Source organism: Monodon monoceros, unplaced genomic scaffold (genome assembly GCF_005190385.1).
Source record: "Monodon monoceros isolate NGI ecotype Baffin Bay Population unplaced genomic scaffold, NGI_Narwhal_1 Super_Scaffold_20, whole genome shotgun sequence".
Taxonomy (NCBI): Eukaryota; Metazoa; Chordata; class Mammalia; order Artiodactyla; family Monodontidae; genus Monodon; species Monodon monoceros.
The window spans coordinates 22,455,173-22,481,419 of NW_021703777.1; the positions used below are offsets into that span (position 1 = coordinate 22,455,173).

The 26,247-nt window shown below is 36.8% G+C and overlaps 1 protein-coding gene across 5 annotated transcripts in view; it reads right to left on the minus strand.

Annotated features, from left to right (window-relative positions):
- The window catches only part of INPP4B (inositol polyphosphate-4-phosphatase type II B), a 582,093-nt gene that overhangs the window by 187,720 nt on the left and 368,126 nt on the right, over positions 1-26,247 (minus strand). For all 5 annotated transcript variants that reach the window (XM_029234954.1, XM_029234953.1, XM_029234952.1 and 2 more), the window contains 3 exons: positions 25,958-26,069; positions 15,628-15,700; positions 3,711-3,858 (listed from right to left, as the gene is read on the minus strand). In XM_029234954.1, coding sequence (XP_029090787.1) covers positions 3,711-3,858; positions 15,628-15,700; positions 25,958-26,069 — 333 coding nt within the window. The remainder of the gene's footprint in view (positions 1-3,710; positions 3,859-15,627; positions 15,701-25,957; positions 26,070-26,247) is intronic.

The following is a 26,247-nucleotide window of genomic DNA, read 5'->3' on the forward strand; positions in this document are numbered from 1 at the left end:
GTAATATAAAATTCAAAGTTTAGCATTGTGAAAACACGTCACCGCCAACGCAACAGATGTTATATATCTGAACTTGAACTCAGAAGGTATTAGTGCTTAGGCCAATCAGAGGGAGGCCCCAAAGAATTTAAACTCTATCACAGCCCTAAGACTTTGTGTATGTACAATCTCAAAGTTAATAAAAGTAGTTCACATTGAGTCCAATGTCCCACTACGGGACTAATAGCAAGAGAAGTTTTAGATGGCAGCTGCAGGCAAGGGCACTGGGTATGAGTGAGGGAAAGTAGCTGCTGTACCATTATGTCCCTGCCAACATTTACTCCATATCATGACGGCTGAGAAGGACATTTTCCTCATGGATACATACAGGTACGCATTAGGCAAAGAGGCGTACCATGCACACACCTGGTCCCTGCCGACAGACTCACACTAACTTAGCCTGTCAGGTGTTTACCAATCCCAGACATGATAAAATTAATAATATGCCTTCAAATGCATGAGTGGGATTTCATTCTTACCGAGTTAAATAGATTACAAAACTACTAATAATGCCTTGTCTTTGAGACACAGTTGTGACTAGACATCTACCTAATATTCCCTAAATTCCCTTTCTTACTTGCTATTTTTGTTCACAGTTAAATCCATACTCAAACTTAGGAAATCTCTACCTGCGTGTTTATGAGGCTGGTATCAATCATAGCAGTCTTTTCAGAAAATTTTCCGTTTTCTATTCCCTTGGTAAAGGAGGGAAGTTATGTAACAAAGTATTCAAAGAATACCCTAATTACCCCTATAGGGAGATGACAACACACCAACACAGAGAAGTTGCAGAAAAGTTTACGTCTGGGGTGAAAAGTGAGACTGAAAGAGTCAGTGGCTCATGAAAGAAAGTGTAGGATTGTCAAAATCCAGACTTCACAGAAGTCTGACCATGTTTGCAAATTCATCATCTTGGTAATTGAGAGGAAACATCTCACTTTTGTAAAATATTTTGTAAAATACTTACTATTTGGTCCTTAAGGAAAAGTTTTTGCAACCCCTGTTATACAGCTAAATTCATACTGTGATTACTGACTTTCCTAAGAAAAAAAAAGAAAGAAAGAAAAGGAAAGAAAGACTGTATATCTATGTCTGTGTGTCTGTCTACCTCTCTGTCTATCCATCTATAACTATCTCCATCCATCCACAGGTCCTATGAATAGGGACTTAATGGCAGCTTTTATCTACTGCTCATTTACTTACTGCTCTTCACCAACTAAAATGATATAATTTAGTTAATAGTTATTTTAAAGATTCAGAAAGTAGCTGTTTCAGTTACTTAGCATAATATAAAGTTGCCCTGGCACCTTTTTTTTTGAAGAAAAGACTCGAAGCTTTTTAAAAAATAATTCTCTCAAGATAGATTTCCAAGCATGAAAATGAAGCACCTTGTACTCTTTGCAACTACTGAAAGATAAGGGCACGATGACACCCACAGTCTTCATCAAACCACCTAAGAAAATCCATTAAAATTGTGCTGTTGAGAGGAAGGTTGAGGTAAGTATAACACTTTCTGGGATCTGAGTAAGACTAGGGGTAAAAGAGTCCATTTGCAGTGACATGGATGGACCTAGAGATCGTCAAACTGAGTGAAGTAAGTCAGACAGAGAAAGACAAATACCATATGATATCGTTTATATGTGGAATCTAGAAAAATGGTACAAATGAACTTATTTACAAAACAGAAATAGAGTCACAGATGTAAAAAACAAACTTATGGTTACCAGGAGGGAAAAGGGGGGAGGGATAAATTGGGAGATTGGGATTGACATATACACACTACTGTATATAAAATAGATAATTAATAAGGACCTACGGTATAGCACAGGGAGCACTACTCAGCACTCTGTAACGACCGATATGGGAAAAGAATCTAAAAAAGAGTGGATACATGTATATGTATAACTGATTCACTTTGCTGTACAGCAGAAACTAACATAACCTTGTAAATCAACTCTACTCCAATAAAAATTAAAACAAAACAAAAGAGGCCGGAAAAAGAACTTCAGAGTAAAGCTCTGTCTGGGCCGGAGATTTCACCCAACCAAGAAAAATGTTTCAAGTCCTTCTGTAGGACAATGTCCCATTCTTACATTCTTAATTTGTTATGTTATATCATGTTAATTTCATATTATAATTTAATGATTACAGTATATTAATTTATATTATATTATAAATATAATTCTTAATTTAAATTATTGTCTCAGTTGGATAGCATATATCTTCGAGGGTAGATTCTTTAAGAAAGTTTGGTGAATGACATTTTCTGCGCTTCTGTGTATTTAAGTATGTCATTTCCATTGCCTTCATTCATTAAAAAAAGTCATAACTTGACCCTATATAATAAAGTGGGCCACAACCTTTTTCTCTCAAAAAATCAAAAATCAGTAGATGTTACTCCATGGACTTCTGCAGAGAAGTAAGTATAAGGTTAGTCTAATTTTAGCATGTAAAATAAAAACCTGCATAAGTTTTCACTGTTTCCAAGTTTTTGCATGAATTGTTCTTTCCCAAGAAAGAACATTTGAGAAGAACTTATTGTGTTTGTCTTCCACATCCGAGATGTGATTTCTTAGTGTCAAATCTGTTCTTCTCTGCTGGCTTTGTGGATTTAATTTGCCTACTGCATTTTAAAATTTCATTATTCTCTCCATTATTCTTTTCTTCTCAGCATTTTTCCTAAAAGGTGATGGTTCTCAACTTAGGGTTTTCTAATTCCTTTTCATAATAACCATACCTTATATTCTACTGAGATCGCTAGTCAATTTCCTTACAATCTTTCCTATTTCCCTTTTGAGTCTTCAACATGATTTTTTCTCTACTTTTCTTTAGAAAGTTTTAAAGATTCATAATTGATTTTTTTTCAACACATTTTAATGGTGGGAGATTTACACAGAAAAGGTGTAATGTAAGCCACAAATGAGAGTCACACATGTGATTAAAATTTTCTAGTGGTCAGTAGTCATATGTAAAAAGTAAAAAGATATCATATTTTAGATTCTACATGATATCACTTATATGTGGAACCTAAAATATGACACAAATGAACCTATCTTTGAAACAGAGTCATGGACATAGAGAACAGTCTGGTGGTTGCCAAGGGGGAGGGGTTTGAGGAAGGGATGGAGTGGGAGTTTGGGGTTAGCAGATGTAAGCTATTATATATAGAATGGATAAACAACAAGGTTCTACTGTATAGCACAGGGGACTATATTCAATACCCTGTGATAAACCATAATGAAAAAGAATATAAAAAAATGCATATAATATCTATAACTGAATGACTTTGCTGTATAGCAGAAATTAACAAGACATTGTAAATCAACTATACTTCAATAAAAAATAAAATTAAAAGTAAAAAGAGAAGCACATAAAATTAATATCATATTGTATTCAACCCCAGTAGAGCCAAAATGTTAACATTTCATTATGAAATCACTCTTTTTTTGTTTGTGTGCTATGAATTCAAAATCTGGTGTTTATACTACACTTGGCAGAACATCTCAAAGTGGGCTAATCACATTTCAAGTGATTAATAGTCATACAGGGCTAGCAGCCATCATACTGGACAATGCAGATCTAGATTTTTATGTTATCATCATACTTTAAGAAAAAATGTTTCATAAAAAAAAAATTAATGTAAGAGACAATCATAAATCACTTTCTCTTACCTACACAAATCTTCTTTGATTTGAAGAGAGATCAATTCCTTAGGAATATGAAAAGAAAGTATGCTCTCTGACATCTGCTCCCGGATTCGCATCCACTTATTGTCAGATGTGGGAAATCTATATAATTTACACACTGGGTTCTTTAACACTGGAAAAGGAGAAAAAAATAAAGCTAATAGTTAAATTATAAAGATATGCACTTTAGATAAAGATCAATTAACAAAATCATTAATCAGGATACCATTCTAATATTTGATCACAATTTTTTATCATAATCCGTAGTGTGACTGAGTTTCTAAGAATTTTCTCCTTATATCTTATTTTTTTCAGTAGCTTCTTGGATATAGTTTTTATTGAATTAAAAAGTGATACAACAAATTCCAATTCATAAATGTGGCTACTATGGCTCTCTGACATACCACCTATTAATTCCTTTTCCTTCTAAAGATTTTCTTAAAGTATATGTAATTATAAATATAGATGAAAATATATGGATTTATACACCATACATGCTTTGAAAAAATACATTTCTGGATTTCTTCCAATCACTCTTAGTCAGCTTTACCCACTTATATAGTAGGTGACAACTGATATGTTATATTAGAGGTTTTAAATGACCCTACTACCAAAAGCGACTTTTTTCTTAAATGTCAGAAAGGTTCATTCCTTGGCTTAAGATCTATTACAATTCAAATATTATTCATACTTCAGTGTCAATAAGTCAATAACACTTTCCTAAAACCATATATTATCAGAAGCAAGACAGGGAGACTATGAACAAGCTGAATATTTGAGATGGGTGACAGTGATTAGGGGAGAAATAACATGGTCATGTCATCAAGGATTTTAAAAGATTTAAAGAAAAAGTGTAGGGCTAGATATTAAGATAATACTTTATACATTTTTTGTGAGGCCAGCATCCCTACCACACTACCAAGTCCTATATTTCAGGGCAGGATTTTATTTCCATTGCTGTTGGATAAAGAATATAAGAGAAATATATCAAAGCTTAATGGACAACAAAATGTCAGGTGAATCACCAGTCAAGGACCTATGATTATTTGGCTCCAGTTTACCAATGAAGCTAATTAAAAAGAGAATTTGATATTGAAGTGGATGTAAGACTTTAAATAACGCCCAGCCTGGTATGTGGCCCAAGTCTTTTCAACATAGGGAGTAAAATACCTTTCTCATTTTAGTGTTTTATAAGGCTGTGTCTCATTCATTCTCATTTATATTTCCGTGTCTCATTGGAAATATAAATATATTTCTGAGCATTAAAATGAGGAACTATTCATCCATTCTGCAACTATCATTCTCAGAATTGATACTAAATAGGAAACCTTTATATCAAACATCTCATTCTTTAACGACCAGATTCAAAGCTCCCGGCACACTTATCTACCCCTTACAAGAATTAGCTAGAATGTTCACTTGTTAAAAGCATCAATAGAAGCAAGAAGACGATAGAATATTTCCAGGATGTTGAGAGACAATATTTTAAATCTAAAGTTGTATGTCTAAAGGATTATGTTTTTGCCATAAACATGACCTTTTAAGGTTTATCAATTAGATTATATCACAGATCCGTATATAAGGCTAATTATACTTATTTTCTTTCTCCTTTTAATGAGGTATAAAGGTATAATTGACATATAACATTATATTAGTTCCAGGTATAGAATGTAATGATTCAACATCATTTGTATATTTGTATATATTGTGAAATGATTACAATAAGTCTTGTTAACATCTGTCACCATACATTGTCACAAATTTTTTCTTGTGATGAGAACTTTAAAAATCTCTCTTAGGAACTTTCAAATATGCAATACAATATTATTAACTACAGTCACCAAGCTGTACATTACATCCCCATTTCTTATTTATTTTATAATTGAAAATTTATATCTTTTGACACCCTTCACCTGTTCCACCCACCACCATCCCCTGTCTCGGGCAACCACCAATTAGTTCTCTGTATCTATGAGTTCTTTTTTTTATTTGTTATGTTTTATTTTGTTTTTGCTTTTAGATTCTACATATAAGTGAGTTCATACAGTATCTGTCTTTCTCTGTCTGATATTTCACTTACCATAATGCCCTCAAGGTCCCTCCATGTTGTCACAAATGGCAAGATTTCATTCTTTTTTATGGCTGAATAATATTCCGTGTGTGTGTGTGTGTGTGTGTGTGTGTGTGTGTGTGTGTGTATCACATTTTCTTTATCCACCCGTCAGTGGAAACTTAGGGTGTTTCCATGTCTTGGCTATTGAAAATAATACTGCAATGAACACTGGGATGCATATATCTTTTTGAATTAGTGTTTTCATTTTCTTTGGATAAATACCCAGAAGTGGAATTGCTGGATCATATGGTAGTTCTATTTTTAGTTTTTGGAGGAATCTCCATATTGTTTTCCATAGTGGCTGCACCAGTTTACATTCCCACCAACAGTGCATAAGGGTTCCCTTTTCTCCACTTCTTGCCAATAACACTTGTTATTTTTTGTATTTTTGATAGCCATTCTAACAGGTGTGAGGTGATATCTCATTGTGGTTTTGATTTGCGTTTCCCTCATGATTAGTGATGTTGGGTAACTTTTCATGTACCTGTTGGACATCTGTGTGTCTTCTTTGTAAAAATGTCTATTCAGATCCTCTGCCCATTTTTAATCAGAATTTTTTTTTTTTGCTGTTATTGAGTTGTATGAGTTCTTTATATATTTTGGATATTAGCCCTTATCAGATGTATTTTCTTTTATATGAAATACAGAAACTTACAGCCAATGAAAGAAACTATGATATTTCATTCACCTTTAAAGTGACAATGTTTTAAAGATGTAAGAATTTTACTATAACCTCTATTGCCCTATCTCTAGAGGTGGAGAAGAAAAACAGTGTATGTACAGAATTCAGTATATTGTAAGTCAGGTTAAACCATTTATGGGATCTCAGGAATTCTAATATAGCTAACATGATCAGGAATATAAACGTATCCTTTTATAGTAAGACAGAAATAGTCTCTGTTTCTTTTTTTTCTGTGAAATGTCCACATTTTTCCTTAGTAACCTAAGTAAATATTCAATTACTTGGGTTAGCTATACTTAGTATATGCACTGCTTTTTAACCTCTGCTTTTTTTTTTTTTTCAGGATTACACAGAATCTTTGTATCTCCCAAACCACGGTTTAAAAACCCTTCGATTTTTCTTGCCTTTAATAAAACAATAATATTTTAGAAATTTTGTATTTTTAATTAAGTTGAAAAATATGATATTCTTTATTTTATCTGTTATCACAAAACTAGTCCTTCAACTTTTGATTTTACTGTTTTCATTTTACTGCTTTTCAGTGTATTCTAAATATAAATCTTTGTTGAAATAGAGTGGCAGAAATCAAGGACAGTGTGATTAATGAGCTCCAGAACTATCCTCCGACCACCCGAGACACAACATCCAGGACCCTGTGGGAATGCTGCTGTTTTTTTAAGGAAAGCACTTGGGACAAATAATAAACAAAAAAATCAGGCCACATGATCTAGTGCCCCCCGGAAAATTCCCAATAATGTCTCCTATCTAACTTTCATGCTATAGGTTCTAACCTTTTGAAACTCATAGATCTCTAAACATTAGTATTCAACTGCACATAGCTATTAGGATCTCAATGTAGACATAGTGGAATCCACTTTACAACCAAGTCTGATCCAGTAGCTTTGCTTATTGAATACCTACTACGTATAAAGCAAGAACACTTACTGTTTCTCAAAATGCCACATAATGGATTATGACTTAGAAAATACAAAATATATATATGGCCTGACTTTTAATTACCATGAAATTTGTTCCAATGGCTACAAACAGACCAGATAAGATGTTCTCAACTCAAAATTTTGCTGGGTTCATAGTGAGGAGATTTCTGCCATCCTCATATAAAAGAAAGGCAAGGTATTCATTAACAAATATTGAACAGTGGACCATAAATGATGAATGCTTTTGTCGTTTTATAAATGCTTCTCCCCTATAGCAAAGATACAGTTTCAACAATTCTGCACACACACTCCAGCTGTGTAAATGAGCCCACCACTTTCAGCTCTGGCTTTCCACTGATGTCAAGTATTTCTTCATGTAGGAGATGCATTTCTGACCATACAACAGGCTCAACTCAGCAAAAACAACTATCTAACTTATCTATTATAAGTTCTTTTTAAAGAGAGCCCTGTGTGTATTATCTTCATTTTTTTTCACTGCTTTTGCCAAAACAATTGCTAAAAATATCACGTGACAGATTCTACCAAGGGAAAAGTAGTGAAGAGATTTTGGACACCACCACAGTCTTAATAATGACTTAATAAGGATAAAGTTCTAAGATGGTCCAGATATTAATACATTCCCACTGAGATCTACCCTCTAAGGTGAACACAGGGACAGAAAGTAAATGACAGATTTTTTCTCCTAAAATTGCAACACAACTCAAATTTCCATATCATTTATTCCAGACACTGTAAAAGGCCTTTTTAATACAGTAGCACACCACCTGCTTTTCCAGCAATTGTGAAAGCCAAGTGCTCCAGTTCTGAACTATCAAAGTAAAGATGCCAAGGAAATGTTCAACAAAGCCAAAACATAGACAACACATTAAAAAAGGATGGCTGTTCAAGCAACCTGGGGCAGAAAAGATAAACCAGAGTGATATCATAGGGATGATCTTCTCTTTTCTGTGTCTGTGTTGGGGACATCAGTGGATTAGACAAGGAATTTTGGAAATTTGGATTCAGGGTTGAGGGGATCATCAGAATGCCAATTAAGATTGTCTTTAATACAGTTCTCCGGAATAAGCTCATCTGTGATTATCTTCATGCAATTTCTTGCTTTCGGGAGGTGGTAGATGTCACGTATTTAAATGGAATCTGACTTCATTGGCTTCAAGCTTTACAAAATCATTATTTTAATGTACTGTAGATTCTTGTAGAGAATCTATTCATTCTATAGCTTTTAATCATGCAGTTGTTTAATAGTTTCATCATTCAGCCAAATGTACATGCATTGCCTATTCTCCAAATGCTACATTACACTTAGTAAAGATAAGTCTGTGTAAGCCAATTAGATAATGACAGTCTCTCATTTGTAGTTGAAAATATCTTAGATTTAGATACATACATCTTAAATGTAGATTGGCTCTTTTTAAGATTAGATGAGAGCTAAAAATCCTAAAGAGAAATCACTAAAAGACTATCCTAAGCAAGGCTTAGAAAAGAGAAAGTAAGAAAGCATGACGGGAGCTCAGAAAACACAGCAAAGAAAGATCTCTTTTAAAATAATAAAGATGAAGAAAACTATTAAAAAATAAATTCCCCCAGAATTTTAAATTACTTTTCTTTAGTTGTGTTATAAAATCTAAATTATGTTATTGTTTGTGCTGTTTTTAAAGGAACAACAAATAAGAATAGAAATAGTATGTAAGCTGAGTCAGACAAAGTGCTGCTTCCCTAGTCTAGCCAAACCCACAAGCTCTTGGCCTTCCATCTTCAATTCAAGGCCAAGAATAAGAAAAACTATTACAGATGCAGAATAAAACATAAAGATAATATTTGTGGGGATTTAGTCTCCAACTGGTGAAAACTGACGAGTTCAATGTGTAGAATTCGGAGCTTTGGTTTTGGGTGGTCAGAAAAGAGATTTGCTTCATTCACTCTAGTTTGAATGATTTTCCCTGTTCATTCTAATTCAGTCATTAAAGTAAAGGACAGATCTACAAAAGTGTCCTTTTCTGGTTCATATTTCATGCTGAGCAGCCTGGAATGACCTGCGGTTCATGGAACTCAAGTTGTTTCTTGCCAATTTGCCTCTGTTCAAGGTATTCCCTGCAACTCAGAGGAACGCTCCTTTTTCCTGGCTACACATAATCATCCTATAAACTCGGCTCAGCAAGCACCTCCTCCAGGAAGCCCTTCTTGACTTCCCTCTGCTCTCTCCCTACAGTTGTTTCTCTTTTGTACTCCCCATCCCCATCTCTATCATGGTTCTTATCAGTTGTGCTATAATTGTCTGTTTACTGCTCTGTGTCCCCCATTAGAATGTAAACTTGTGAAGGCCATGACTGTACAGTTTTCTTTGTCCTCATGTTATCTCCTGTACCTAGCACAGTGCCCAGTATATGCAAACATTCCACAGAAATGAGCTTAAACCTTACACCTCAGATGTTTCTCATCATTACTTTCCCTAATAGGTGAACAGTTAGGGCCCTGACAACTGTGTAAATTGAGAGGGAAAAATGCAAGAGGGAAGGACATAACTAAAAACCTCTCTTCAAGAGAGAGCACAGGCATCAGAATAAAAGAAGGAAAACCACAGCCGAGAGAAAGCCCTGCTCACATTTGTCCACAAAATGTTAACCTTTTGACTATATCCTCTTCTTGCCTTTATTTTTCTTCTAGTTTACCTAAGGTAGGCAGTGGAGGGGCTAATAAACTTACAACGGGAAGACAGCTGAAGTATTTAAAAGCGTCTAAGAGATGATTTCTTTGATTACTAGGCAGTGAAATTCACTCTTCCATTGAAGCTACTTAACACCATAAGTATGTTAATACACGGTAATGAAAACATGAAAATTCCAAAAGAGCAAAGTTAATGGTGTGAACTGAGAATGCCACCTTCCATATTAGTAAACAAAAGATGTTGCAGCCATCCAGTCATCACATTACAGCCTCCCAGAGGGAGAACCCCGAGGGAACTTGGGATGGAAGCAAAGAATGCCTGCCATCCAGCTGTCAACTGCTATAGCCACCCTGCTGGCACACCCTGAGGAGACTCAGGATAAGAAAATGCAGGATACTGGCCCCAGATAGCTGAGGTGCACATCAAAGGAATGATCTCAACGAGCCCAGACTTTGCATCTTCCCATACATAGAAAAGTGCTAATTTCATTAACTTGAGATGTCTGGTTTTCTTTAATTACCAATAATCTGTTGATGTTCCGACTACCTGCTCTTTGTTGCAAAAACTCCTATATATCTTGGCTACCGCCTCGCCTCTTTGGAGCAGTTCCTCAGAGTGATCTGAGAGTCCTATCTCCGGGGCCTTGAAGTCCTAAGAATATCCGCCAAATAAAACATAACTCTCGACTTTTAGGTTGTGTGTGTGTGTGTTTGTTTGTTTTTTCAGTAGACAATGGACTCCACTGGATTTGTTAAAACAGCAAAGGGCAAAGAAATCTGCTGAGTAAGTAAGTATAAAGGATAAAGGGCCAATGTTATAAGCCAAGATGGTCCCATATTTTACACATCATGGAGTTATAAATACAAGGGCAAAATCTATTTAAACTAGTATGGAGAAAATACAACAGAGATATCTTTGTTAGCATAAATTGATACGATCTAAAATTTGACAAGGTAGTTGATTTAGTACCTCATGAATGAAAAGAAAAAATGGGGAAAATGGGATTTGTTTTTTGGCTGGAATTCCTCAGGACTCAAAATGAATATGGGGGAAATATTTTTCAATGTCTCTCAGAATATCTCCTAAAATATTCTGTCATGCCTTGCTTTACATGAGGTGGTAGTCAGGAGAATGTCACCCAATATTCATTTCAACTGTGTGGTATTGTGAAAGGCAGTTAAAGTCTATGGTGCCATATGAGGCAGGAAAAAACTTAAAATGAGAATTTCATAGTAATTTTTAGGGAGAGTAATACATTCTTTTATTTCAAACCTAAATGATTCAATTTGAACATCTTTCTCATGGAGAGAAGAATAACAGTGCAATTTTCTGTTACCTGAAGCATCAATTCAAACGATAAGATATACCCATTATTAGTCATTTGACAAATATTTACTGAGTGCCTATTGTATTCTGGCCCTGGAGACACAGAAATAAATAAGCAACGTTTCTTCTTAAATAGCACACAAGCAGGCATCTTCCGTACAGCAATAGTAGTAGATGGCTTAATCCTATTGGGGGAAAAAGAATCAAAGATATAGTGGACTATTTCGAGAAAAATTGCGATTTATCTGTGAGGTAAGAAGAAAAACACCAATAAATTCTCCAAACAGGAGGGAAATTGCCTGTGTTTAGGGCTGAAAGCAGAGTAGTCCCCACATTGTGGCTTAGGTTCTAACTTACACAGTCATGGAAATCATCGTTGTCAGATACACCCTCTGTGAGGGCAATGGACACACACACTTTAATGTAAAGCATGAAAGTCGTCTTTAAAAACTATCAAGGATAATTTCATGACTCAAGCAGTATGGAATTCAACCAAGAAAGATGCTGTATCAGATCGAATGCTTGCTGACAGGGGGAAACTCACTTGAAATGTGAAGATAATAGGAAACTTGGTGACGGGGCCCATTAGCTCCTCAGATTGGGCATAATAATATCAAAGTCCATGGACTGAAGTATTCTGTAGCATTATACTTTTACAAGGAAAATTGGTAGATTCAGGAAATCTAGAGAGAATTGTCTCCTTGACAAAAATGTTTAAAAAGCTTATCTGTGGTCAGGCTTATTAAAAATAAATAACTCCTGAGAAAGACAACTGTAAGTGACAAAGAATAGACATGTGACTCCATGTGAGACTGATGAAAATGAATACTTTCATGAAGTATTTCTAAAACGAAGGAAGACATAGCAAAAGCTGAACTATGCTCTACAGACTTCAGACACTGAGAGCCAAAAAGGAAATCAAAGACTGTCCAGGTCAATTTGCTCATTGCAAAAGAATTGATGTCCAAAGAGGCTGACTTGTCTGGCAGGGTCACACTGCTGGTTAGCAAATTTAGGCTGTGACACCAGTTCTTCAGAAGAGTCTGTCCAGTGCTCTGATATTAAGACCACCAGAGCACATTTGTTCTTGTTCTGCTGTAGGCAAGGCACCTCAGTTGATGAGACTTAGCAGGACACCCAACTCCGTGACCAGATAAGAGACTCTGCTGTCTACACTTCCCTCTGTTCAAAAATAACTTCCCCTCCCCCATCCCCCAAACAATACCTCAACAACAAACAGTGCTAAGTGCTTTCACTACCATTTGCTTAAATGAATAAACAAATAATTAAATGGGTAAATCTGTTATTTTAACAACTTTATTTGATGAACTACAGAATTAAAAAATTAAGCAAAATGAGAACCTCACAATTCTAATACTGTACCTTCTAGTGCGTTTCCTGTTTCAGAGAATATAAAAGCCAACAGCTGAAAGGACTTTGTTTTCTCCTATAACTAAGGTACTTATACACCTTTTTTATGGAATTGTAAATTCTGCCCCCTCTCCTTTTTCTCATCTCTTTTCTCCTCCTGCCCTCAACTCCCCAGGCTCCCAACATACACATTCAACTTGAGAGGCAAACAGGGCATGAAAAAGGTGAGGCCCGAGGGGGAAGAGCTTTTTCTTTGTAGTCTCACAATAGATAAGTGAATTTCCCAAGTCAGGCATTAAACCTCTAGAGATATAAATAGAATAGTGAGGACCAGCTATGAGCTATGACATCCTTTTGCACTCACTCAGGAAGAACTTCATCACTCACTTGAGACTGGCAAGTTCCATATAATACATGAATACAGAGACTTGAGAAGAATGTCAATAACTCCCTTCACCTAAAGATTTTGAAAAACTACCAGATGGGAATATAGTGGATTAATTCCAAGGTTGCTGAGTTTAGACAAATAAATAGAAAAAAAGACCAAGGTACACACAAACCAAAGTCATAGGCGCACAGTCCAGCTACATATGCTATATGTGCACAACACACTTAGATTTGGAACAGAAACATTTCATATATAGCACTTAGTTGTACTTTAAAATAACTTTTTAAAAAAAATCTAGCTTTTATAACATTTGACTGTCATTTAGCCTTGTCTTTCCCTGATATAAGAAGGCTCATAGAAAATATTTGTGGCAAATATATTCCAGGCACTTCCGGATTGCCTGGACTAGGGACATTGAGAAATATCATCAGACCTAAGTGGAGAATCACCACCAAAACTGTCACCTCCAGGAAAAGGGAAAAGCAGTAATCAATCACCTTTCACTCCACTGAGTATATTTAAATTGCAGAGTGCCGCTGCTTCCATCACTTCCATATCACTTTTTGTCATATTACGGTTCATATGTTAGGGATTGTACCCTAGTAATCTGGAAGAGTTAGTACGCTTCAGAGACTCATGCCTTGCAGATTTTATGGCACAAGAATTAGGAGGTGCAGATTTACTTTTCACTATGTTCCCTTTGTCTCTTCTTCCTTAGGTGATATATTTTCTTACTCCGGGAGCCATTTTTCTCTTTCTCTTTGAAATTTATATGAAACCAATCAGTTTTTTAAAATGGCATTTCTCTTTGTGGGCATAAAAAAATTACAAGGTTCACATGAGTGAATCACTTAAAAAGTGTCTTATAATTACAGTGTAGATGATTCTGATGATAATTTGATTCACTCAAACTGCATTTAACATGAATGTAGTATCTCCCACATTCAATTTTATTTCTCAAAATTGACAGCTGGTAAATTAAATAGATTATCTGGATATATTGAAATAAAGGACTAAAGGTCTGGTCAACTTGCAGGTGAAAAAAATATATGTGAGGAAGACCCTTTGAGGTTACATTAGTTATTTTATCCACACGGATAACTTATCAAGTACTTTATGGTACATGGCTGGTCTAGCCGTCCAGGTAGCCCCTTCACTGTTTAATGCATGTCCCTCCTGGCATTACATCCTTAATAAAAATTTTTAAAAAACACATCACTTGGTCATAGGTTGAGAAGCAGCTGCTCTTCTTTGGTTTAATCCTTCATTCTAATAAGTACATTTAATGGGTTTTTTATTGCTATATTTTATTTTGAGTTCTTTGAGTCAAAAGGTTGCCTGTCTTTCTCCATCCCTGATTATTAGTGGCTTCCTGCAGGGGAAAATTGCTAATAGTTTAGGGGTTATGTATTAGTAAGCCTTTGAAGTTTGTATCACTCATTAATCTGATTATCATGCTATCCATGTCACTGTTGAAATGTACAACATAGAAGGCTAGAAAAATATTAAGGTTTATTCTACTGTTACACCAACTTTTAAATTAATGGCTTTTTAGTAATAGCATGACCTGGTAATTAAGAGCAAAGGCCTTGGGATTAAAACTGGATTTAAATTCTGGACCTGCTATTCACTAGGTAGTGACCTTGAGCAATTTCCTCACCTGTAAAATGGAGATAATAATACTGCCTTCTTCATAGCACACATCAGAAAGCAAGGTAAGGCAAGGCATATGAGTGGCATCTTGCCTGCCATTTATTTGCCATTATTATCACTACTGGTAACATAATTTATGTTATCATTCAAAAATCAGTTCCATAATTTATAGATACATATTATCACATATTTTGTAATTTTACCAGGTGTCTCAAAGTCATCATTTATCACATTGTTTAGTTCCTTGTTGAAATTCAAATATATTACTATAAGTAACACTACACACACACACACACACACACACACACACACATATGTGTACACACACACTCAGGAATGTACAAATGTGTATATGAATTTTTCCTACTGAATCCATATACATACTGTTTTAACAATTTCATTAAAAGTAATAAACTAAAACTCAAACTAATTAAGAGCTTGACATTTCTAATACTCCCTCTTCTAATATCTCATTTCAGATGATACAAAATCCAAAAGCTAAAAGGAATTTGTTTTGCCATATAGCCAAGCTATATACATGTATTTATATATATTATATATCTTTCTTACAGACTTGTCAAGTCTAACACCACTCTGCTGACTCCACTCCCATGATTACCAATATTTAATAAGTGTCTACAATGGTTCTGTAAGAATGCTGCTCAGATTCAGTATTGAGTCCACAGAAAAGTAAAATGTATGTTCATATGAAATGAATGTAAGTTTCCAAAAGGGAGGTACATACCTGTGTTCAAAAAAGGTAGGTTATCTTTTCTGCTCACAGTTTCTGGGGCTGTACATTCACATACCAGTGCACACTAAGAAGGAATAAAAGAAAACATATTTGAAAATGATCAAATAAGAAATGAGATTCTTTTTTTATTTGCAAAACATGAGGCCATGCACACGGTTTCAAAACATTCTGAACAAACATTTTTGTAAAACTATTTTTAGCTTTATCTTTACAATGAACCTTGTTTAACTTGTGATTACTTACTTACATTTATATATAATATGATTATATTGTACAATTATAGACTACATTTCAGTTCCAGTTAAAGACTACTTAGGAAACAAAGTTTGTACTTTCTTTGTGGAAACGGATTATCCGCATGCTAGAGATAGGTTCCTCCTATAGCAAATCACCTACGACAAGCTGAATGGCTTTGTATTTCTGTTGCCTGGGTTGATTTTCGATCAATAAAAAGCAAATTATCTTCTGGCTTTTAAGTAAAGGCAACTTTAAATAAAAAATAAAATATGTTACAGCATCTAATTTCATAAGGCAAAAAGAGATGTTTGTTTCTGGCAAAACGAAGCAAACACTTGCCTATAAAGTATGAGGATACTTTATAAATAAGCTGATGTCTGATTTATGAATAAGCAATTTATAAATAAGTGGATCCAGAGATCATAGATCTATTAATCCATGATAATTAGATTCAGCTCATGATCCTTTACAGAACCAACACTTCTCTGGACAGAAGGAGAGAAGAGAGACACAGAGAGCACTTTGCCATGTTCCTAACGAGTGAACCATGGGTGGGAGATACTATCTCAGATAAGCCATCCCTAAGCATGGGACTCTGCTTCAACCTCCTATGAAACTATAACTAACAGAGGAAGCAAAACTTTTTTGGCCCCAGAGAGGCTGATAAGAAACCTATATTCACAAAGACGGAGACCAGTAATTATTTCTTCAGATGACTTTAATTTTATCTCTAGCAACCGCCCCCCACCCGACCCCAGAGAAGAAAAAGGAGGGCTGGGAGAAGGAGGAAAGTAAATTTTTAGAGCAAATATATCAGACATAAACAAATAAATAAAAACAAAAACAAAAAACAGACAAAACCCCAGAAAGTTCTCTGGGTGAAGAGTTCTAAGGGAAACAGCCATCCTTCTGTAGCAAGCATGGTGTTGTCAAGAGACTCCAAGGGCTCAGACTGCCCTCCTTAGCAGGATGTATCGGAATTGCCTGGGCTATTTCCCAACTGTTCGAACTATCTGTGGCCCACCTCCGCTCCTCCTCTGGGGAGTGCCCCCCTCCTTGAGATTCACCACCACCGAGGTCACTGTTCATGATAGAATGTATTATGTCCCTGAAGCATTGTGAGAAGGAAGACAAATGGCTTAAAACATTGAATTAAATGTTACTTTCTGTATTCTTAAAGCCCTCTATCATAACAACATTCATCACATTACTCAGGAAATTTCTTGATGGAGAAAAATGTGCTTTCATACTTTCTTTAGTGCTTATATTGAGATCCTAGTTTACTGAAAAAATGAATAACTGCAAACAACTCTTAAAATTTTATGTTCTCTAAATCATTTTCCCGACCAACCGAAAGTCAGAGGTGATCCCTTCTTTTAATCCACAGCTATTTTGGAGATGTACTTCCCAAATCACTACAGCAATGTGCAAGGATGCTTGGACATACTTAAAATTCTTTATTTCTCTTATTTGCAAAGTTTTCTCGACTTCTTTCAGGCTACATAGGGCTGTTAAAGTAAAATCTTTTGTAAACATTATGTTCGTCATATCAATGTTCTGTTCTAGAATGTATATAATGGTTATTTACTGTCCAATCAAATCCAATATTCTCAGACTGGGCCTCAAGTCCTTTCATGCTTTGTCCCTGACATCCTTCCACATAATAACTTGGTATACAGCTCTAAGTCATCTTCCTTTCCAAAAGATCACCATCTACAATATCACTTATAGGAATGGTTTAGACTAAACCTTTTTAGTGAAGAAGTCCATAATGCACACAGATCAGGCTATTACCCTGAGAAACTGCTTCCCTTTATGGAGGCGACCCTGCCTCTTTGAAATCAAAGATAACTTTCTGTTTCCTAACAAAAGGCCCGTTTTATTCCACCAGATGAATATAGACATATGACATTTATATATTCATGTCTTCCATTCACACTGGAAGGCTTATATTTAGGACAATTTTAAACTAATATTCTTACTTTGTATTTTACAACTCTACTATTCAGAATGCTCTCAAGGTTTAAATCCATGGAACATAAACAGAAAAATCCAATAAATATTTACTAAATTAATTAATATTTTCATATTTGGACTCAGCAATTATTTTTTTCAATTGTTTCCTGAGTGTACCTTTTCTGTCTCTATTTATTTTGATTGAAAGTTTTCAAAGCCAAGAACCTTATTTCTTTAGGCCATTTTAATTTTTTTTTTTTACGTTTTTTTACATTGACCTTAGAATCTTTTTGCACCGTGCGGGTTGCTACAGAGAATGCAAAGATGGAAATGATGTGGAATCTGTGCTTAAGAAGGTTCCGCTGTTTCTACTGTTCATTGCTATTATTATGGTGGATATTCGCAGCATTACACACTTACACGGTGTGCGCTCTCAATGTAATAACTTTACATTTGCGATTCTGAGCAGGAATAACAAACATCACGTGCTTCTGGTACCAGATGTAGCGCCATAAGCCTATTGATTTTGATTAATAGTTTAAAAAGTGTCATTTGATGGTAAGTGTGGCCAAGCAGACGAAACATATGATATGTAAAATTCTTGGAGCTAAATGATTTTGACTCTCAGCTAACATATCAATTTGCCATGCACTGAGCTAGAAAGTTAGCAATACTGTATGAACAATAATCATAAAGCTCTGTATGAATCCATCAAGGCCAACACTTCATGGCCAAGTACTTTCACATCTGTTGATTTATTTCATCAATCACACTTTTCAAAGTTTGGTCTGGAGTCTCCTGGAAGTCCCTGATAACTTTTGCCTTTGCACCCTTTGTAGCATCTAGCACAGGGCGAAGACAACTTTATTTTCATATTATTACTAAAATATTATTTGTCTGTTTCCTTCTCTTTTTCTTTGGGGGGGCAGCGCGTGGCTTGGGGAATCTTAGGTCCCCGACCAGGGATTGAACCCAGGCCCTTGGAAGTGAAAGTGTAGAGTCCTAACCACTGGACCGCCAGGGAATTCCTGTCTGTTCCCCTCTCTCTTACAAGCATATGGTAGAATTCTCTAGAAGGTATATGACACAATCATTTGACAGTTAATGGTATGTGTGCTTATGTACTCTTCTGTTTTAAACGTTTCGTGTTTGAGTTTCTAATATGATAAATGTCTACGGATATAATCCAAATAAGCAAAATCTCTAATACAGTAAATATCAATAGATAAAATCCACATAAATATAAATTTGAAGAGTGTAAAATATGAGAATTGCTATGCTTTTGTGATCTCATTCAGTCTCATGGTTTAAGTACCATCCAAATATCATTTGATGACTCACAAATATATAATTCTAGCTTGGACATCTCACCTGAATTCTGACTTGAAGCTCCAACTGCTTAGATATATCCATACTTGGATGTCTAAGAGGAATGTCAAATGTAACATCTCAAAATCTCCTGTCTTCCTCCAACTGCTACTCTCAGTGTTGTTTTATATATATATCTTCATTGGAGATAACTGCTTTACAATGTTGTGTTAGTTTCTGCTGTATAACAAAGTGAATCAGCTGTACGTATACATATATCCCCATATCCCCTCCCTCTTGAGCCTCCCTCCCACCCTCCCTATCCCACCCCTCTAGGTGGTCACAAAGCACTGAGCTGATCTCCCTGTGCTATGCGGCTGCTTCCCGCTAGCTGTGTATTTTACATTTGGTAGTGTATATATGTCGATGCTACTTCATCCCAGCTTCCCCTTCCCCTTCTGTGTCCTCAAGTCCATTCTCTATGTCTGCATCTTTATTCCTGCCCTGCCACTAGATTCATCAGTATCGTTTTTTTAGATTCCATATATGTCCGTTAGCATATGGTATTTGTTTTTCTCTTTCTGACTTACTTCACTCTGTATGACAGACTCTAGGTCCATCCAGCTCATTACAAATAACTCAATTTCGTTTCTTTTTATGGCTGAGTAATATTCCATTGTATATATGTGCCACATCTTCTTTATCCATTTATCTGTTGATGGACACTTAGGTTGCTTCCACGTTCTGGCTATTTTAAATAGAGCTGCACTGAACATTGTGGTACATGACTCTTTTTGAATTATGGTTTTCTCAGGGTATATGCCCAGTAATGGGATTGCTGGGTCATCTGGTAGTTCTATTTTTAGTTTTTTAAGGAACCTCCATACTGTTCTGCCTAGTGGCTGTATCAATTTACATTCCCACCAACAGTGCAAGAGGGTTCCCTTTTCTCCACACCTTCTCCAGCATTTATTGTTTGTAGATTTTTTGATGATGGCGATTCTGACAGGTGTGAGGTGATACCTCATTGTGGTTTTGATTTGCATTTCTCTAATGGTTAGTGATTGAGTATCTTTTCATGTGTTTGTTGGCCATCTGTGTGTCTACTTTGGAGAAATGTCCATTTGTTTCTGAGAAAATGGTAATTCTATTTTTTGCTAGCCTTTCCCCCTGGAGTCTGGCCACGTCTCACTTTCTCCATCAGTCATACCCTGATCCAGCTCATCTGCACTTTTCCCCTGAATCTTCACAAAAATCAGACTCCATTCTTCTGTCCTTGCCTCCTTTCAGGCGCTAGTCAACACAGCAGCCGGAACAGTCCTCTTAAACATGAATCAGATTTCATACCTATACTCACAGCTCCTCAACTGTCTTTACACATAGCCCAGAGTCTAACACCTTCATGGGGGTTGGTCTTCCCTGCCCCATGAACCTCTGTCCTCAACTCCTACCACTCTGCTCCTTGACCCCTCAGTTCCAACCACACTGGCCTCCTTGCTGCTCCTTCAAGGCCACAAGCATCTTGTCTCCTCAAGACCTTTGCTCTTGCTCTTCGCTCTGTCTACAATTCCTATTCCTTTCAGATATCCATGTCTTGTTCCCTTCTTTCTTGCACGTTTCAGCTCAAATATCACATTACCAGTGAATCTATCCTTGACCATCCAGTTTAAGAAGGCCACAGCCCAGCACTCCCTAGTCCTTGCACTCTGTCTTATTTTTCCTGTAGAACACAGCACCATCTGATCAACAGTATATTACTTTCTTTTTTACTGTTACTTCCCCAGAAGGTGGCATCCGTGTCTATTTGGTTCATTGCTGAATACACAGAAACTAGTCCAATGCCTAGAACATAAAATGTAGTATTGTTTGATGAATGAATGATGAATATTATATGCCTTTTAATATTCTATAAAGATAAGTAGGGCCTGTTATATAATTTTCAACTTTTATATTTAGGGTAGATAAAGGGAGGAAACCTTTTGAGACTGGTCCTTAGCTACACAAGGACTCTAGTTTCTCCCTCATTAAGTCTGATGAAAGTCCACTTAGAACACCTCTTCTAAGTATGGGGTCAAAATAACCTAAGGGCAGCAGGTCATCAAAAGACTAGCCGGGTTAGGTTAATAGTCAAAGGGAGACATTATTACTCCACTTATACCATTTTTGCCATGGTCATAAATAAGTAAGGCATTTTCCTTCTTTTTGAAGAAATCACTATCACTTTGATCATTAGTACTCTGCAACGTTCAAATATAATATAGACATTAAACAAAAGGGGAAGACAAGGCAGGAGCTGGGTTTAACCAGTCTCACCAGAGGATTGCTAACCCTCCTGCCCTAACAAGAAGCCCAGGCATCTCTGGGGCAGGCAAAGTGGTGAACTGGGCTCTCTCAGTTGATCCTGTTGGCTTTTACTTACATGAGTTTTCTCATCTGTCACCTCACTTGATGATTTTGTTTCCTGGTTCTCCTTTCCTCAGTAGCATTTTTTCTTGACTACTTATTTCAAAGGTTTTTTAAATTTTAATTTCTTCTTCTTTCCTTCATAATCCTGCACTCTTCACTACATCCCTTACTACATGCTTTATTTATTGACCAGTCAGTTTGTACAGGGCTATAGGTAGCCAGATATTTTCCCTTCTAGGAGACAATTTTGGATTTAATTTCTTCAAAGTAAAATTGACTTCATTTATTCACTCATTCATTTTTTTCGTGTCAGGCTCTGTTCTGGGAGCTGAGAGTAAAAGAGAGGAAAAAATAGACAAATATCTTGCCCTCAGGAAGTTTAATTCTAATGAGGGAAATAAACAATATATGAGATAAACTAAAAAGATATGTAATGTTGGATAGTGATAAGTACTAAGGACAAAAATAATGCAGAGAAGAGAGACAGAGTTTTGGGTAGGCATTGCAGTTTTAGATATGGTGGCAGAGAAGCCTTCGGTGAGAAAGTGATTTTGTAGAAAGATCAGAGGAAGTGAGGGAGTGAAGCACAGTTACTGGGAAAAATGCTTCACAGGTAGATTGAATAACAAAGTTTAAAGACCCAATTTGGAAATATACCTGGACTGTTCAAGGAGCAGCAAAGAAGATAATGTGACTGGACTGAAATGACTAAAAATGAGGAGTAGAGGAGGAGGTGAAGGACATGAAGGGGGCCAACACTTAGAGGACTTTAAGTGAGAATTTGGGTTTATACTTTCAGGAAGATGAGAGGCCACTGGAGGAATGACAACTTCCGCATTGCATTTTACTAAGTGCTGTGCTGATAACGGACTATGATGGTGGCAGGGGAGGTCAGGGAAGGAGGATGGAGGGAGTCAGGGAGACGTTTAAGAGACCACTGCAAAAATCTAGGTGATAGACAATGTTGTTTACAGTGAAGGGCTCACGAGTTGCCGGGTTCTAGATTTATTCAGAAGTCAAAATCAACAGGATTTGCTGACATACTGACTGTAGGTATGAGAGGAAGAAAGGAGTCAAAGATGACCCCAAAATTAAAAACAAAAAGTTTGTTATACCTAATGTGATATTTCACCTAATATGTTAGCTTTGTAAAAGGACGATGTTCGTAGGTTTTTGTGAATTTTTCTTTCTACTGCTACGTGATTTTAACATGCTGTGTTCTATTTCTATGTATGTATGTATGAAATAGAACTTTGAACCAGTATAATATGGTGAATGACCCTCTGTACAATCTTCCCTTGATAAAAAATACATAATAATACGGTTTTAGGAAACAAGTAAGTGAATGTACATGAGAGGAAAGAGTTTGGATTTTCATTTATATATTTTTTAAATGTTTTTTCCTTTGTCATTTTTTTTTAAATGTTGAGGCTTCTTTTAATTTATTTTTATTAATTTATATTTTTTTGGCTGTGTTGGTTCTTTGTTTCTGTGCGAGTGTTTTCTCTAGTTGTGGCAAGCGGGGGCCACTCTTCATCGTGGTGCGCGGGCCTCTCACTGTCGTGGCCTCTCCTCTTGCAGAGCACAGGCTCCAGACGCGCAGGCTCAGTAGTTGTGGCTCACGGGCCTAGCTGCTCTGTGGCATGTGGGATCTTCTCAGACCAGGGCTCGAACCCGTGTCCCCTGCATTAGCAGGCAGATTCTCAACTGCTGTGCCACCAGGGAAGCCCTCATTTATATTTTATTCCATGCTCTGGAGGTAATGTAAGAGTCAAGATTAAAATGTAATATTTTATATCGGGGTATTGTTATGAACTGAATTGTGTTCCTCAGAATCATATGTTGAAGTCCCAATGTCCCACGTAACTGTATTTGGAGATAAGACGTTTACGGAGGTAATTAAGGTTAAATGAGGTCATAAGAGTAGGACCCTAATGCTAGGGCTGGTGTCCTTTACAAGAAGAGGAGAAGACACCAGAGTTCACTCTCTCTCTCCCGCTCTCTCTCTGTGCATCTGTGCCAAGGAAAAGCCTTGTGAGGACACAGCAAGAAATCTGGAAGCCAGGAAGAGAGCATTCACCAGGAACTGAATCATCTGATACCATGATCTGGGACTTCGTAGCCTTTCAGAGCTGTGAGAAAATAAATTTCCATTGTTTAAGTCTATGGTATTTTATTATGACAGCCCAAGCTAATAAACATAGGTATGAATCTTTTAGCTGCTCCTTATAAATGAGAGATAGCCTGTGTCACTCAATACATGACTATGGTTTTAAGAGTTAGTTCCATTTCTTTCTCCCCCATTCACACAAACCAGTGAGAGGGATGTTGTTTTAGGGATAACCTCCATTTCAGTTACTTTGCCTTTTCAGATATTTCAGCCATTGACTAACGTCAGGACTTAAATCACTATTAGTAACAGACTGTGTTAATACACTTCATAGAGATTCTGATTTAGCAGATCTGCAAAAGGGTCCCCACATTTGAATTTCTAACAAACACCTCTGATGATTCTGACCACACTTCGAAAAACACCAAGATAAAGTTATTTCCACATAACTCTTCGAAATATCATGCATAGTGGAGCTTATTACATGTGCTTCCTGACTATTCCTAGGGATTGCCAGTAAGGTTTATAAGTAACTCTATGAAACACTTCACAAGAGGTCACGGTTTACTAAGAATCCAGATAGGACAGAGGTAAAACCAACACTGCTTTAAGGGTTTACCATTTTAGTGCACTTACGACTCCTACAAGGTACTTGCTGACGCTACCGCCTCCTATTTCTAGAACAGCTCAGTTAAGTCTTTAATTTTAAGTTCACATTACTAAGTCAGAAACATTATGTACGACTTTGGTGGGGCATATTCCTGGGTGTCAAGTTCTCCATTTATGAAAAGAATATGATTCAATTTGTGCTACCCCATAATAGCAACGTTGTAAAGGAGTCAAGGGGTGAGCCAGCTTTGAGAAAAATAGAGAGGTGGCTGGTAGTAGATTGGGAACAGGGAAAGCAGGCCTGCTTTGAGATGGGAAGTGTTTTAGCTCCTGGTCTCCTAGCGCATGCGCTTAGTTCATTCTGTCCCCCTCTCGTCTCCCACACCCTCCCCACCTTCTTAGCTTACAGATCCTCCCTCCTTAATCTTCGTAGTATAAGCATCCATGTGGTGGTGACTAATAGGAGTCTTACGTAGAATTCCAGAGCTAACAAGGGTTGAAGGACAGAGCCATCCACAAGGCAAGAATCTTAAATACACACATCCTAAAACGCTCTGCTGCACGACATCACCATGGCCCTGACATTTGCAAGCAACCTGATTCAAACATTGGTCCTCACTGGAATGTGTTCGTGACCTGGATTTTATTCTGAGGGATAGTAGGGAACAGAGAAGAATGAGGCTTGGGGATGCGGTAAGACCCTAGCCTATGCTGGGCAAGAACAATATTTTTTTGAAAGGCAGTTTAGATTTTATTTATTTTGGTAAAGTTAATGACTTGTTAAGTGTTAGATAAGCACTGCACCGTCTCCCATGTAGATGTACCAGAAATTAAAATATGCTCCCAGATAAGCAACACTAAGCCAGAAAATAGGTCACAATAGACCTTGTCATTAAAAAAATGCTCATTAATGAAAAGGTAGGCATTCTAGTACACAAACAAATTCATTTCCCTGGGGGAAAAAAAAAGCTATTAGCGGTTCGTAAATCTGTCCCCTGCGTCTCAGTAAAACAGGCAATCACATTCCTAAGACAGAACTTTAGACTAATACTTATATCAAGTCTCTCTCTTAAAGAAAAGAAAGTAGAAAACAAGTAAAAGCCCTGGATATTGATAATACTGGGGTTTTTATCCTGGCCTTCAAGGAAGCTGCTTCGCTCCCAGCTGGCATTGCTCCTCAAGCAGAGCTCCCCCTCCACCGTTTACTACTTCCTGCTTCTCTCTCTGCAATTTCACAAGGCACAAAGTTGTTAAATCTGTCCTCCTTCACATAAAAACGAAATCCAAATTCAAACTGCATCTCTTTCCAAAGAGAATTTCGAGAGCAGAGAAGTGGTTACTTTTGGCAATAGACCTTCCAGAATCTTCTGTGCATCTCACATGGGGTTAATTATGGCAGGATGCAACAGTGATCAATACTTTTTTTCGAACTGAGAAGAGGTTGTGTCCACATGGGAGCCAGCTACAAAGAGAATGGTGTTTTGAATGGTGCATGGCTTTGCACAGTTCCACGCAAATAGGCTGTCGGGTTACGAGGATGAGACACACTTACGGTACTCCCATTCCAAAGCTGATTTCTCATTTAGCTTTGGAATAATGAGATTTCATACCCCACAGAGGTAGTGGCGATCCAGGCAGCTGGCAAAGCTGATCGTTTCTAATTTAATCTGTGCAGTGAGCTGACTGGGACCCTACCTTTTGTCCCTGCACATCTGTCGTGATGTGGTCGGCTTCCCCATCCTCAATCTCCCCCATCTTCACGACACTGACTTGTATGGTGCCAACAACCTTGCCACCATCTGAAGTTCTGCAATCAAAAATAAAGGAAGCGGAAAGGTAAGAATCATCTCTTCCCTGAAAGTATGTCCAAACACGTTTGTTTCTGAAAACCACTAACACCGCTCTTTACTTGCGTTGGTTGTAATAAACAAATCTGCTTAAAATACATTGAAACCTGTTACTAGAATCACGAATTGGTGTGGTAA